General features: G+C 41.0%; 5 protein-coding genes across 5 annotated transcripts; 2 read left to right on the plus strand and 3 right to left on the minus strand.

Annotated features, from left to right (window-relative positions):
- Positions 1-936: 936 nt before the first annotated feature.
- Positions 937-1,347, plus strand: LOC308110137 (histone H3.2; the record flags this gene model as incomplete). Its single annotated transcript, XM_080464245.1, has 1 exon — positions 937-1,347. The coding sequence occupies one exon, from the start codon at positions 937-939 to the stop codon at positions 1,345-1,347; it is 411 nt and encodes a 136-aa protein (XP_080320371.1).
- A 753-nt stretch (positions 1,348-2,100) lies between these two features.
- On the plus strand, positions 2,101-2,412 carry LOC308110526 (histone H4; the record flags this gene model as incomplete). Its single annotated transcript, XM_080464878.1, has 1 exon — positions 2,101-2,412. One exon carries the CDS (start codon positions 2,101-2,103, stop codon positions 2,410-2,412), a length of 312 nt encoding a protein of 103 aa, XP_080321004.1.
- Positions 2,413-5,603: 3,191 nt separating this feature from the next.
- Positions 5,604-6,290, minus strand: LOC308109221 (histone H2A). The gene has a single exon (XM_080462657.1). It carries the CDS (start codon positions 6,253-6,255, stop codon positions 5,869-5,871), a length of 387 nt encoding a protein of 128 aa, XP_080318783.1. The 5' UTR covers positions 6,256-6,290; the 3' UTR covers positions 5,604-5,868.
- A 1,131-nt stretch (positions 6,291-7,421) lies between these two features.
- Positions 7,422-7,796, minus strand: LOC308109871 (histone H2B 1/2-like; the record flags this gene model as incomplete). Its single annotated transcript, XM_080463689.1, has 1 exon — positions 7,422-7,796. One exon carries the CDS (start codon positions 7,794-7,796, stop codon positions 7,422-7,424), a length of 375 nt encoding a protein of 124 aa, XP_080319815.1.
- A 1,033-nt stretch (positions 7,797-8,829) lies between these two features.
- On the minus strand, positions 8,830-9,141 carry LOC308109493 (histone H4; the record flags this gene model as incomplete). Its single annotated transcript, XM_080463075.1, has 1 exon — positions 8,830-9,141. The coding sequence occupies one exon, from the start codon at positions 9,139-9,141 to the stop codon at positions 8,830-8,832; it is 312 nt and encodes a 103-aa protein (XP_080319201.1).
- Positions 9,142-13,125: the final 3,984 nt, after the last annotated feature.

Consider the following 13,125-nt stretch of genomic DNA (forward strand, 5'->3'; position numbering starts at 1 on the left):
ATGGTTCCTCCATGTGACTCTACTTTTTACAACCAATTGGTGCTACTTGTTCTGATGACTGGTTCCAGCTGTCTAAACTCATATAGGGCTTTAAAAATAATCCTCCAAATGAAATATTATCCAGCACTTTGTGTACAGTAAAGTACTTTGAATCTCCCCTCAATGTACAGACATAAAGAAATACACATCAACTACAAAGGGGACAATAGTTAAAGAAACGTTTTGAACATGCATGAACATTTTCTGGCAGGCTGGTCCTTAAATCTGGTGCAGAGCTGGAGAGCAGCCTCGTTCTTTCTTGTATTAACGGATTGAATGATTACTTCTAGCCACTACATTAGCAGAGTGAATATAAAGTGTGGAATGAAAAACTATTTTAAGATTTTAGGTTGGAACTTTCACTGTGCTTAAGAAACGGATGTTTTTTTTTATTACCATTGTGTCTATGTACTTACACAAGTCACTTCTATATCCTCACAAAATAAATACTTCCATCAAATTTAGCTGAACGTCGTTTACAGGCCAATTCAATATATTTCTAAATGGACACTTTATCAGTTTTCACTGCAAACAATTGACATTATTCCTTTTATTTCTCCACAAAACAAACACTGAAGATTTCAGTTCCTTTCCTGAGTTAATTTTGCACATAACTGTTCTGAAGTAAACACAGCCTGTCCAGAAATGATTTTCACTTTAGTTTGTTCATCACACAGCAGCAGCTTGCAGCAGAGGGAGAGCTGCTCTCACTTCACGCGGCACTTTCAACTGACTGTCCTCCAATCAGCAGCTAGGTCTCAGCCGGGGGCTTCTCCTCGTGACGCTGCTGACCAATCAGACTGAGTGACGTCACGGTGTCCCAGCTGGTCTCACTGCTTAAGAGCAGCGAGTCTCCGCTCTGACTCCACTTGTCTTTACACAGAGAAAGCAGAAAGAATGGCTCGTACCAAGCAGACCGCCCGTAAATCTACTGGAGGCAAAGCTCCCAGGAAGCAGCTGGCCACCAAGGCTGCCCGCAAGAGCGCCCCGGCCACCGGCGGAGTGAAGAAGCCTCACCGTTACAGGCCCGGTACCGTGGCTCTCCGAGAGATCCGTCGCTACCAGAAATCCACCGAGCTGCTGATCCGCAAGCTGCCCTTCCAGCGCCTGGTGCGAGAGATCGCTCAGGACTTCAAGACCGACCTGCGCTTCCAGAGCTCTGCTGTCATGGCTCTGCAGGAGGCCAGCGAGGCTTACCTGGTGGGCCTGTTCGAGGACACCAACCTGTGCGCCATCCACGCCAAGAGGGTCACCATCATGCCCAAAGACATCCAGCTGGCCCGCCGCATCCGTGGAGAGAGAGCTTAAAGCTTCAGTCGGAAAAAAACCACAACGGCTCTTTTAAGAGCCACTACTTTGTCAGAGAGCTGCTTCCTCACATTTCAGCGGATGTATTTCCCAGAAACCAATATTAATCAAATAATCCTTAGGATACGTTTTGTGGAAGCACATCGTATATTTAAAATGCTTCTGATCCTGGGATAAAGCAACTTGATGGCTGTCTGGGTAGTCATGAGCGTTCATGTATTACAAATCACATTTCATTTCACAAGTGCAAAGCATGTGCGCAATCACAAAAATTATAAGAACGAATCATCCTTGTGTCCGATTCTATTTAAATAAAAGTTGCACATACTTTGCCCCCAGGTTATACATTCTGAATTTTACAATGTTTGGAGTTGCATCATAGAACAAACGTTTTATAGTGATTTGGCACTTTTGCCCTGAATGACTGAGAAATGTACTGTTAAATGTGCTTTGTATTGAAATTCCTTGATTTTCATTGCTTGTCACTATTGTATTTTTATAATCAACTTATCTTCTTGCGAATATTACAATTATTGCATTTTGATGTTTTTGACCTTTTCACAGTATTGATCTGCGCGAAAACATCAAACTTTATTTTGTGCCGCTCATGTACTAAATCGAGCTCAACCAATAAGAAACACCAAAGAAGTAAATTCAGTCCCTGTCTTCTCCTACGTCCTCAGATGTGATGTGTATATATGCGTGTCAGAAACCCATTGTGTTCATTCAGTAGTTCTACTATCAGAAGTGAAAATGAGCGGCAGAGGAAAAGGAGGTAAAGGACTCGGCAAAGGAGGCGCTAAGCGTCACCGTAAAGTTCTCCGTGATAACATCCAGGGAATCACCAAGCCCGCTATCCGCCGTCTGGCTCGCCGCGGTGGAGTCAAGCGGATCTCCGGTCTCATCTACGAGGAGACCCGCGGTGTGTTGAAGGTCTTCCTGGAGAACGTCATCCGTGATGCCGTCACCTACACCGAGCACGCCAAGAGGAAGACCGTGACCGCCATGGATGTGGTGTATGCTCTCAAGAGGCAGGGACGTACTCTGTACGGCTTCGGAGGTTAAGCTGCTGCAGCATCCTCACAGCAACCAAAGGCCCTTTTCAGGGCCGACCACTCTATCTTAAAGAGATTATTCTCACTTTCAGCGTGAATTAATGTATTTATTATAGGATAACTGCCATTATGCTGATAACACTTGATATAGCATAAACCATACTTTGAGATGCTTTGTCCTGGAGTGACTTCTGATTCTGAGTGTATAGCACTAGCTAGTCTGTTTCTGGTCAGTATTTGTAAAGGAAAGTAGCTTGACATAAGCATAACTTCAAACTGAACTCAAAGGGCATATTGACCAGCAGTTGGTAATAAAGTGTACTGTAGCTGTCTGAGATTTCTTCAAAATGACTACTGTTTGCACATCTTATCACTGCAAAATCATTTTTATCTCATTAAAGTCTACATTTATTTGTTATATTTGATCGAGAAGATACAACTGTCTTGAAACTTGAACAAAAACAGTAAACTTGTTTCACATATTCACATTCAGACTTCTTTAATCACAAAACAACAAATAACAGCCACTCACATCTAGTCTGACTTGTCACAATTAATCAGTTAATCAATCATGGGTTGAAAACTTTTAACTTTTCGCCACATTATGCGATCATGCTGCAGCATCCATGCAACAACCAAAGGCCCTTTTCAGGGCCGACCACTCTTTTTAAAAGAGATTATTCTCTTCTTTTCTTGAAATTCGTAATTACTACATGTTGACACATCTGACTAAACTTGTACATGTTTGACAGATCAACAGTTGAATGATTATTAAGCATGAGATCACACCTGTTCACTTGTTGCTACAAAGTAATTTTTTCATTGTGAATTGTACCACATTTATAGTAACATGGTGATGCACAACGTCATAACTTATTTAATGATGTAGAATTCAAACCTTGATAAATCACTTCAATCCAAATGGTTGTGGAGGGCTGTTTTCTCCAAATATCGTTGCCTAATTATCACTTTGAAATGATACCAATGCAATGATATCGGTTCTGGTGTAACACTGCAGGTGGTTTTGAAATAACTGGTGTTTGGCGTGTTTTAAAGGATTAAAGGTCACAATTCCACAACAGAATCGGCATAACTGACAAGCTTTTTGTAAGAGGTCATTCTCTATTTCAGCCCGAATTAATGTCTTGTTTATAATAATTGAAGTTGGCCCAGCACTACAATATACTGTCACTGTTTCAATGTATAGGTCATGTATTGTAGAGATTGGCATCAATCATGTCCCATACCTCGACTATTCAAGTGATCTTTAATGACTAAATGCTGATCTACATAACAGATTAACGACTTCAACGCAAACAGCACTAACTTAAGCCGCAACTTTGTCCGTCTGGTGGCCTTGTTTATATTCTGCATTTGAGACTGGTTTCCTTCTAAACGTATAATAAAGCTTTACATGTCTTTGTGCCTCTGAATGTCACTGACTGTGTATCACCAAATTCAAAATAATATAGAAATGTGTCTCAGTTAAGTCAACAGATTCCTGTGGAAAAGGTAATTTCTTTTGAACATGCATTTGTTGGATGAGCAGCAGAGAGGAATATGTGAGCTGCACACGTTCAAAATTCAATAAATGTTATGTTATGTCATGTTAAATTCTCAATCGGGAAGCTTTTCCAGAAATTTTTTTTATTATGTATTTTTCCAAAAGGCCTATAATCTGTTAAGTATTTTCTGCCATCCATGTCTGTTGGCTTTACAAAAACTAACCCTCAAATCTGTGCTGTAGATTTGACGTAAACTTGCTCACAGGTGTCTGCCAAGGTGACAGGCAGAGTATTCCCGCGAGGACAAGTAACAGACGGAAGTCGTTGACTTGGAAGCCGACTGGCTTGCTCATTGGAGCAGGGTTTACAAATCAAAAGGTGAAGCAACAGAAAGCCTTTGGATCGCTCTGGCTGGAAGGGCAATATTCCCAGTGACCATGTCTCTGAAGACATTCAAAGTTTTATCCCATGTCGTATGCTTTGACAAACAAACAAGACAGTACCGACCACAATGTGACAAATGTGCTGAAAAAATTGATGTTTTGGTGAAGTGCATGCAACATTTACAACTACTCTACAGTCCATATGGTTCACTGTGTGGGAATCATGGATGTGCTCCACAAATTAGAAGAAAAAAAAAATCGAGGAAATGTTCTCGAGATACACCAACTCTAAAACCAAAAATTTGACCTGATGGTTAATCACTAAAACCAAAAGTCTTCATACTCTTGTGGTAATAATAATAAATAATTAGATCATGTGCCACTCACATGTTTGTCATGACATGGGTGTCATCCCAGATAGACCATTCCCGGTTAGTCGATAGTGTTTTGTTTTTTTGCAAATGGAGGATTCCCAGATAGCCGCCTTATTATAATAAGTAAATTGTTTGTAACATTTCAGTGACCTAGGATGAATAGTAATGTATTGCTACACTTAAAGACACATAGTTGCTTTGAAAAAGAAGCTCAACATTAGTTCAAAAACAATGCGAGGAAGAAAAAAAAAAAAAGCATGTCGGACTAAAAACATGTTTTATAAAGACAAAGTAGGTCAACAACGGCCAGGGAAAGAAAAAATAATAAAAAGCCGGGTCCTGGTGTCGGACTAAAAACCTGTTTTATAAAGACACATAAAGTCGCTAAACAGCAGCCGCCTCCCGCCCCAGCAGCGAACGGACAACTCGTCCAGAGGTAGTCAGCTGCGCTATGAAGCTCCTCTCTGCTAGTTCACTTTTACAATCATATTATTTCCCCCATATTTCCACACCATAACTCAGATATGGACGAATGAGAGAGTTATATAATAAGTTGAGTGAATTTTGATCTAGTACTGATCAGATTTGACACATTATGCCAAAATTATTTGCTAATTTTGACTTCAGGATATTGATGTGTGGCTTCCAGTGGCGGGCCGTCGGGGCCTGCAAGGCCTTCTCTGCAGGCCTAAGAAAAAGATGTGAACCAATCACATTTCAGCCATCACCTGTTGCCGGGTAAAGAAATCTGCCTGTGGCCTTCAGATTCGATTCTGCAGGCGTCGGCAGTGTAAAAGAAGCGTCGGACACGCTGCTGCTTCCACCAGATTTTGATTATGGCGTCAGTATATTCGAGCCCTCTTTATCGTCGGAGCTCACTCTCCATATCTTTAAGGTCATTAAAATACATCCAGATTAAGTACTTTCACAATTAACATGAAAATGCGGATTTATTACTACAAGCAATAGATTCAGCAAGAGAAGTACAGGTCTTTGCCCATTAAAAGCTGTATTTGATCTCCATTTGGAATAAAATTAGACAGGACTATATAACTGCAGATAAAATTGTATTGTACAAAGATTGTAGTCCTTGAAAATAATTTCACTCTCAAACAAGAGTCAGTGTTGAGAGGATTTGTTGCTCTTTGTGAGACATGCGTGGCTCTTAAAAGAGCCGTTGTGTTTAGTTGGTCAGTGTCCGTGTTTACTTGGCCTTGGTCGCCTTCTCGGTCTTCTTGGGCAGCAGCACAGCCTGGATGTTGGGCAGCACGCCGCCCTGAGCGATGGTCACTCCACCCAGCAGCTTGTTGAGCTCCTCGTCGTTGCGCACCGCCAGCTGCAGGTGACGGGGGATGATTCTGGTCTTCTTGTTGTCGCGGGCAGCGTTTCCAGCCAGCTCCAGGATCTCAGCGGTCAGGTACTCCAGCACCGCCGCCAAGTAAACGGGAGCGCCGGCTCCCACACGCTGAGCGTAGTTTCCTTTACGCAGCAGCCTGTGGACACGACCCACCGGGAACTGGAGTCCCGCACGAGACGAGCGGGTCTTGGCCTTCGCTCTGGCTTTGCCTCCGGTCTTTCCTCTGCCGCTCATTTTGTCAAAGTGTATGTCGAGTTGATTCTCAGTCAAACTGCAGCGCTGTGTGGCTAAAGTCTGCTTTATATAAGGGCGGAGGGCGCGAGCCAGTCCGTGACGCACCAATGAGAGAAGCAGCTTCCAGCAGACTGACTCGTGCTCAGCGTCAGAGACACTAGTTTGAACCAACTTTCCTCCAATCAGAAGCTCGCACTGAGGAGCGGGTTTCTTCTCGAGGCACTACTAAACTCATCACGTTTTACCACCTACTGCAGTCCACAAGAACACAAAACCTATTTGAAAAACAAGGTTCCTAATTGCCATCGCTCACATTTATTGGCCAAATTGTGAAGTTATTCATTGTGCACGATATCAGAGATATGTTTCAGTGTGACGTCATTCACACTGACGTGTTCAATTTAGTGTGGAGCCACAGTTGACGGATCAAAATCAGTGTGGAAGGAGTTAATCCATGTACCTTCTCTTTTCCTGATTGAGTAGTGTTGAAGTATCAGGACATTATTTTCTGAAATTACAATCTGTATAGGGTGTATAAACTACAGTTAAATCATGTAGATAAAAGAAGATGGATGAAATGGAACAGTGACACTAAACTGCCCCCCCAAACACACGTATGTAGTGTTAACATGTTCCTGTTCAGTTATTTACATAAGTCATAGCATTAGGAGTAGATTTTGAAGGAGAAAAACACTTTAGTTTATAGTGGTTTAATGATCCTAAAATGGAGATTGGACTGGTCTTTCCTCCCACTATCAGCATTAACAGCACACTGTTCAAGATTATGACAATAAACTATTATTCAATATTTGGTGATCTTTATATGAAGTGGGTGAGCAATAGACTTGTATCTAGTATGCCGGTTTCAAATAAGTGTGTGCTTCTACTATAGTGCCTACATCAAGATGAAATATTTTATTTCTTTGCATACTGTACCAATATTTAGGATTGATTAAAACAGCCTAATTTAGATTAGTCTCGTTAGATTAGGACCGTTGGGAACACCAGACATTACCGTGTAAGGTTATCATTGCTTCTTTTCAAAGACTTGTACTTAATGTGTTGATCACAGTAAGTAATTTAAAGTATCACGAGAACCGGAGATGACCTTCAGATGAATGGGGTGGCTCTTAAAAGAGCCGTTGGGTTTGGATCAGCAGAGCTGTTTACTTGGAGCTGGTGTACTTGGTGACGGCCTTGGTGCCCTCAGACACAGCGTGCTTGGCCAGCTCACCGGGCAGCAGGAGACGCACGGCGGTCTGGATCTCCCTGGAAGAGATGGTGGAGCGCTTGTTGTAGTGAGCCAGACGAGACGCCTCGGAGGCGATGCGCTCAAAGATGTCGTTGACGAACGAGTTCATGATGCTCATGGCCTTGGACGAGATGCCGGTGTCGGGGTGGACCTGCTTCAGCACCTTGTACACGTAGATGGCGTAGCTCTCCTTCCTGGTCTTTCTCCTCTTCTTGCCTCCTTTTCCGGCGGTCTTGCTCACGGCTTTCTTGGAGCCCTTCTTGGGCGCAGGCTTGGCGGGTTCAGGCATCTTGATACTTCACAGATCAAGTTGATGAGTATCAGTAAGTGGAGGGAGTCGTTCTTATACAGGCTACATTCAGATCACGCTGTGCTGTCCCCTGTCTGTGATTGGTTCTACCCCTTCTGCTGAGAGGGAGGGCTCTTATTTTTGTGGGTCTGACCGTTAGCCTGGCCGCCAACTCCAATAATTTGTATAAGCGGGAAAATAAGAACACACTGGCTGAATGAAACATTGATAAGTGTAATATTTATATATGTGACGCATCAGTGGAGTGTTCCTGACCAAAGCAGCAGGTGTTTGAAGTCAGGAGTGAGCTGGGATCTGGCTCAGTGCTTCACGGTGTTCACATAATCAGGAAACACTCAAATCTAACAAAGGAGATGAGCTCAGATCAAAGAGAATGTGTACATGATCGCATAATGTGGCGAAAAGTTAAAAGTTTTTCAACCCATGATTGATTAACTGATTAATTGTGACAAGTCAGACTAGTTGATGTGAGTGGCTGTTATTTGTTGTTTTGTGATAAAGGAAGTCTGAATGTGAATGTTAAACAAGTTTACTGTTTTTGTTCATGTTTTAAAACAGTTGTATCTTCTCGATCAAATATAAATAAAATAAATGTAGACTTTAATTAGATAAAAATGATTTTCTAGTGATAAGATGTGCAAACACAGTAGTCATTTCTAACAATTCTCAAGTCAGACAGCTACATTTTATTACCAACTGCTGGTCAATATGCCCTTTGATTTCAGTTTAAAGTTACGCTCATGTTTTCTGGCCCAAGACTGACCAAGCTATTTTCCTTTACAAATACTGACCAGAAACAGACTAGCTAGTGCTATACACCCAGAAAAAAAAGTCACTCCGGGACAAGGCATCTCAAAGTATGGTTTATGCTATATCAAGTGTTATCAGCATAATGGCAGTTATCCTATTATAAATATCTATTAATTCACGCTGAAAGTGAGAATAATCTCTTTAAGATAGAGTGGTTGGCCCTGAAAAGGGCCTTTGGTTGTGGCGAGGATGCTGCAGCAGCTTAACCTCCGAAGCCGTACAGAGTACGTCCCTGCCTCTTGAGAGCATACACCACATCCATGGCTGTCACGGTCTTCCTCTTGGCGTGCTCGGTGTAGGTGACGGCATCACGGATGACGTTCTCCAGGAAGACCTTCAACACACCGCGGGTCTCCTCGTAGATGAGACCGGAGATCCGCTTGACTCCACCGCGGCGAGCCAGACGGCGGATAGCGGGCTTGGTGATTCCCTGGATGTTATCACGGAGAACTTTACGGTGACGCTTAGCGCCTCCTTTGCCGAGTCCTTTCCCTCCCTTTCCTCTGCCGCTCATTTTCACTTCTTACGTTAGCAAACACTGAATGTACTCAATGAGGCTCTGACACGCAAATATAGATCACATCTGAGGACGTAGGAGAAGACAGCAAGTCATAGTCACGTGATGAATTTCCGCCGAAGTGATGTGTTGTGGGAAAGTTGTTAAACCGCTGCCTTCTAGTAGACGACAATAGGATCAAAACACAATCAAAGCGTCATACTAAAATGTACCTTTGTGCTTGATGTTGGAACTGTTCTTGACAGTGAGACAATTTAACTTGTGGCATCTTAATGTGAAAAAGTTGTAAATAATGCTACATTTCTACAGACGGATTCAGAGGATCTATATCAGATTCTCACAACAAGTGACAAGCAAAGCATGGAAAAACCTCCCACAACACAAAAAAGTTGTCCATCACACACACACACACACACACACACACACACACACACACACGCACACACACACATTCTCCCATGTACTTCTCCACCATTGATGTAAATTATCTGAATGACAATAAATTTATCTATCTATCTATCTATCTATCTATCTATCTATCTATCTATCTATCTATCTATCTATCTATCTATCTCAGTATTTGTGTGTTGTGGCAATAACTGAAATATCATTGAAAGACGGAATATAATTTCTGTTAAACATGCAGTTGAGGAGCAGCAGAGAGGAATAGGTGATTTGCACATGTTCAAAATTTGATAAATATGTTATGCAATCTAATTCGTTCTTTTGATTTTGTTCTTTGTTTTTGAAGACCAAAAATCCATTTTGAATATTTGTTGCCATCCAAGTCTGTTGACTTTTCAAAAACTATTTCTAAAACAAGAGAACTTCTTGTTTTAGAAATAGTTTTTACATCATAAAGCTAAAAAAACAACAACAACAAAAAACACTATGAGGACCCACTGATGATAAAACTGGTCAACAATAATTGACTCTCCCATGAATGTTGCTCAAGACGATGATATCTTTACTTTAAGCAGGTTCAAAAAAGTAGTACAACATGATGCGTACGTGTGTTTTGGGTTTGTGATTTTGAAAAGTAGAAATTGCACTGTATTTTTTCTTTTTTTCATTCCATTTATTGCAATTTTAGATTTTAATTAAACAAAACAACATAGTGCCAATAACCAGCACCAAACAAAACAACAGCTCTGAATATAATGAATATACAAAATATAGAGGAGGTGGTGGATGAGATTTACAGTATATATACACAACAATTACCAATACAATTCAGTTGTAAAGGAATCCCTTCAGAAAGACAATTGAAAGGTCTGGTCCAATATAATCAAAGTACGGGTGCCACACTCTGAAGAACTGGTCTAGACTGGTGTATATGATACTGGTCATGTATTCTAAGGGGATCAGTTCAGAAATTAATTTGCACCAACCGCAGACAGATGGAACTTTGACAGTAATCCAGTGTAACAGGATATTTTTCCTGGCTGCAAATGTTAAAATATTGAATAGCCTTTTTCCAGCTGCAGTTTTCACTCGTTTAGATCAAAGTCCAAGGATCAGAGATAAGGGGTCCATCTCGATATTAATAGGGAAAATCTTTAGAATTTCAAGTAAAATTTGAGTCCAGTATATCTGAAGTTTATGATCAGACCAGAAACAATGAGTCAATGTTCCCACGTCAGTTTTACACCTAAGACACAAAGTGGAGAGGGAGTGGTTAAAGAAATGCCGTCTGTGAGGAGATAAATGTTTTCTATATATAATTTTTACTTGCATTTCTCTTGTCTGAGTGCAAATTGAAATCTTTTTTGCTTTAGACCAGATTGAGTTCCTTCTCCCACACACCCTTGGCCCTTTGCATGTCAGAAGTAGACAGTAAGTTCTAAATCCTGCTTAATTTTACTAAGTATTGGCACAAAATTGGCTTTGTATAGTTGGTCAAAATAAGATGTGATAAAAAAATATCCAAATACACAAACCCATTGGGAGACCATTTGAAAGGAAAAGGCAGCACTGTAGTTGGTATTGTTAAGAGAGTACCAAGGGGCGTAGCCTCTGATTGCACTGACAACGTCTTAAACCAAATGAGTATTGAAATGCAGTAAACTGCGAAACCTGCTACAAAACTATGAGTCCACTAGCTAAGTGTCAGTTAACAAGAATGGACATTATTGACATCAGTTTTGGCCACATGTCTCTTTCAGCCTGCCTCCACTGGGCTTGAAAGTCAGAAAGCATTCATGGAAATCAATCAAAAACACTTAATGTTGTGAGTTCAGCACCAAAGTGACGCATCATGTTGATACCTGTATGAAAGCAGGAAAAGTTCAGCACCACGGACAGCGACCACACCATTCAGAATCGCAGATCAACTCATGAGTAAAATTGTTTACATATTCAATTTGTAGGATGCTTTGAAAATATCATGGTTGCTCATCTCTGAATGCAAGTTAAATTTAAAGTTTACTGACTGCTATTTGAAGGGATTCAACTTGAACTCCTCCACAATGTAATTTTCTTTGGACAGCATGCTCAGGACATAATGTCTCATCCAAATCAGCTTAATCTGCAATTACAAGGTAGGAACCACACTATTGCAGAGACGAATGAGGGAGTGGAAGCTTTCCAGTTAAAGCTTAACCTTCTGGAGCGAGACATACTGGGGAGAAGGTTGCACTTTCCTCGCCTGTGGGAGCATTGTGAGAAGAACAAAATGCAGGAACATCCAGTCATGAAAGCTTTTGTGACAAACTTGGTACAAAACTTTGAAGGCTCTCCAAAACTCTAAAGTCATATCCTTCACTTCCTGGGACAGCCATTCTCTGTTTCAGCTGATGGCCAGTGGACTGCAGAGGCCAAAGGCCTGTACTTTCCATAGATGAGGCAGCTCTTCAGATGGAGGTCCTGGAGATGGGAACGCCTGATGTGCTCAAAGCACAGCACAAAGATGTTGTAGTGAGTGACTTTTGGATCACTGTTGTTCCCCAAACTCAATTAAAAAACACAAGAGCTATTACAATGCTCCAACTCAAAATGTTCCCCTCCAAAATACATCTGCAAGTCATCGTTTTCTACAATGAACTCTGTCAAGACCCAAGAAAGAAACAGATTTCCTGATGCTCATCTTGGCCACTGCCTCAGGATTGCGACAACAGGATACAGGCCCGACATCAGAGGGATTGCCTCATCCCCGTCGCTGTCACTTTCCTCACTGATTGGTGAGTGAATCCCTTCATTTTTGTTTATTAGGCAATCTAGCTGTGGTGTATTATAACAAAAATGACAGCAAGAGTACTAATAAGCTCATTTATATAGCAGTTTTTATACTTCAAATGCAACAGATGACAATTATAAAGATATAAATGGATGAAATTATAAAACAAACAAATACTGCACTAAATCAACAGCAATGGTGCTATTGTGACATTTATAAAGTAACAAACTGAAAATGTATTCCTATCTCTGTCTCTCACTGCATGTGAATAATTAAATAGTTGGTTTTTCATGTATTTTTTTCAAGAGGGCTTTTTTCTGTGATCCTTGATGCAAACTTTGAAAATCCCAGGCCTAAATTATGACAACAGCCCCCTTGACTATTACTACTCATAATAATAATGGTAACATCAGCTATAACATATACAATTAAAACAACTTTTACTGAAATAGTGGGGGGGAAAAAAAGATGTTCCAGCCCTTGGCATGCTGGTCATATTTTGGCCTAAACCTACATCACATCTGTGGACATAGACAGAGGAGGGTTTGAATCTGTCATCCTTTTCTGATGAAGAGCTAGACTATTGGTGACATGGAATAATAATGCAAATCATTTTGAAACAATGAAAAATGTCTCTGAAAACTAAGTGTTGTGAATCGATGTGTAGGAAAGCGTCATTAAAAAGCACGTGATAATCACTGTAGATGTTAAGTCAAAAGTCTGTTAATTTTCAAAACATATTTTCATGTTCAGGAAAACGAGGCATGTTAAGCAGGAATGACTTTCCAAACAATTACAGTGAGCAT

The sequence above is a fragment of the Lipophrys pholis genome, assembly GCF_963383615.2.
Source record: "Lipophrys pholis genome assembly, chromosome: 5".
NCBI classification, from domain to species: Eukaryota; Metazoa; Chordata; class Actinopteri; order Blenniiformes; family Blenniidae; genus Lipophrys; species Lipophrys pholis.

Excerpts from the sequence above, each read along its gene's own strand:
- LOC308109221 (XM_080462657.1), bottom strand. The coding sequence starts at position 6,255 with ATGAGCGGCAGAGGAAAGACCGGAGGCAAAGCCAGAGCGAAGGCCAAG.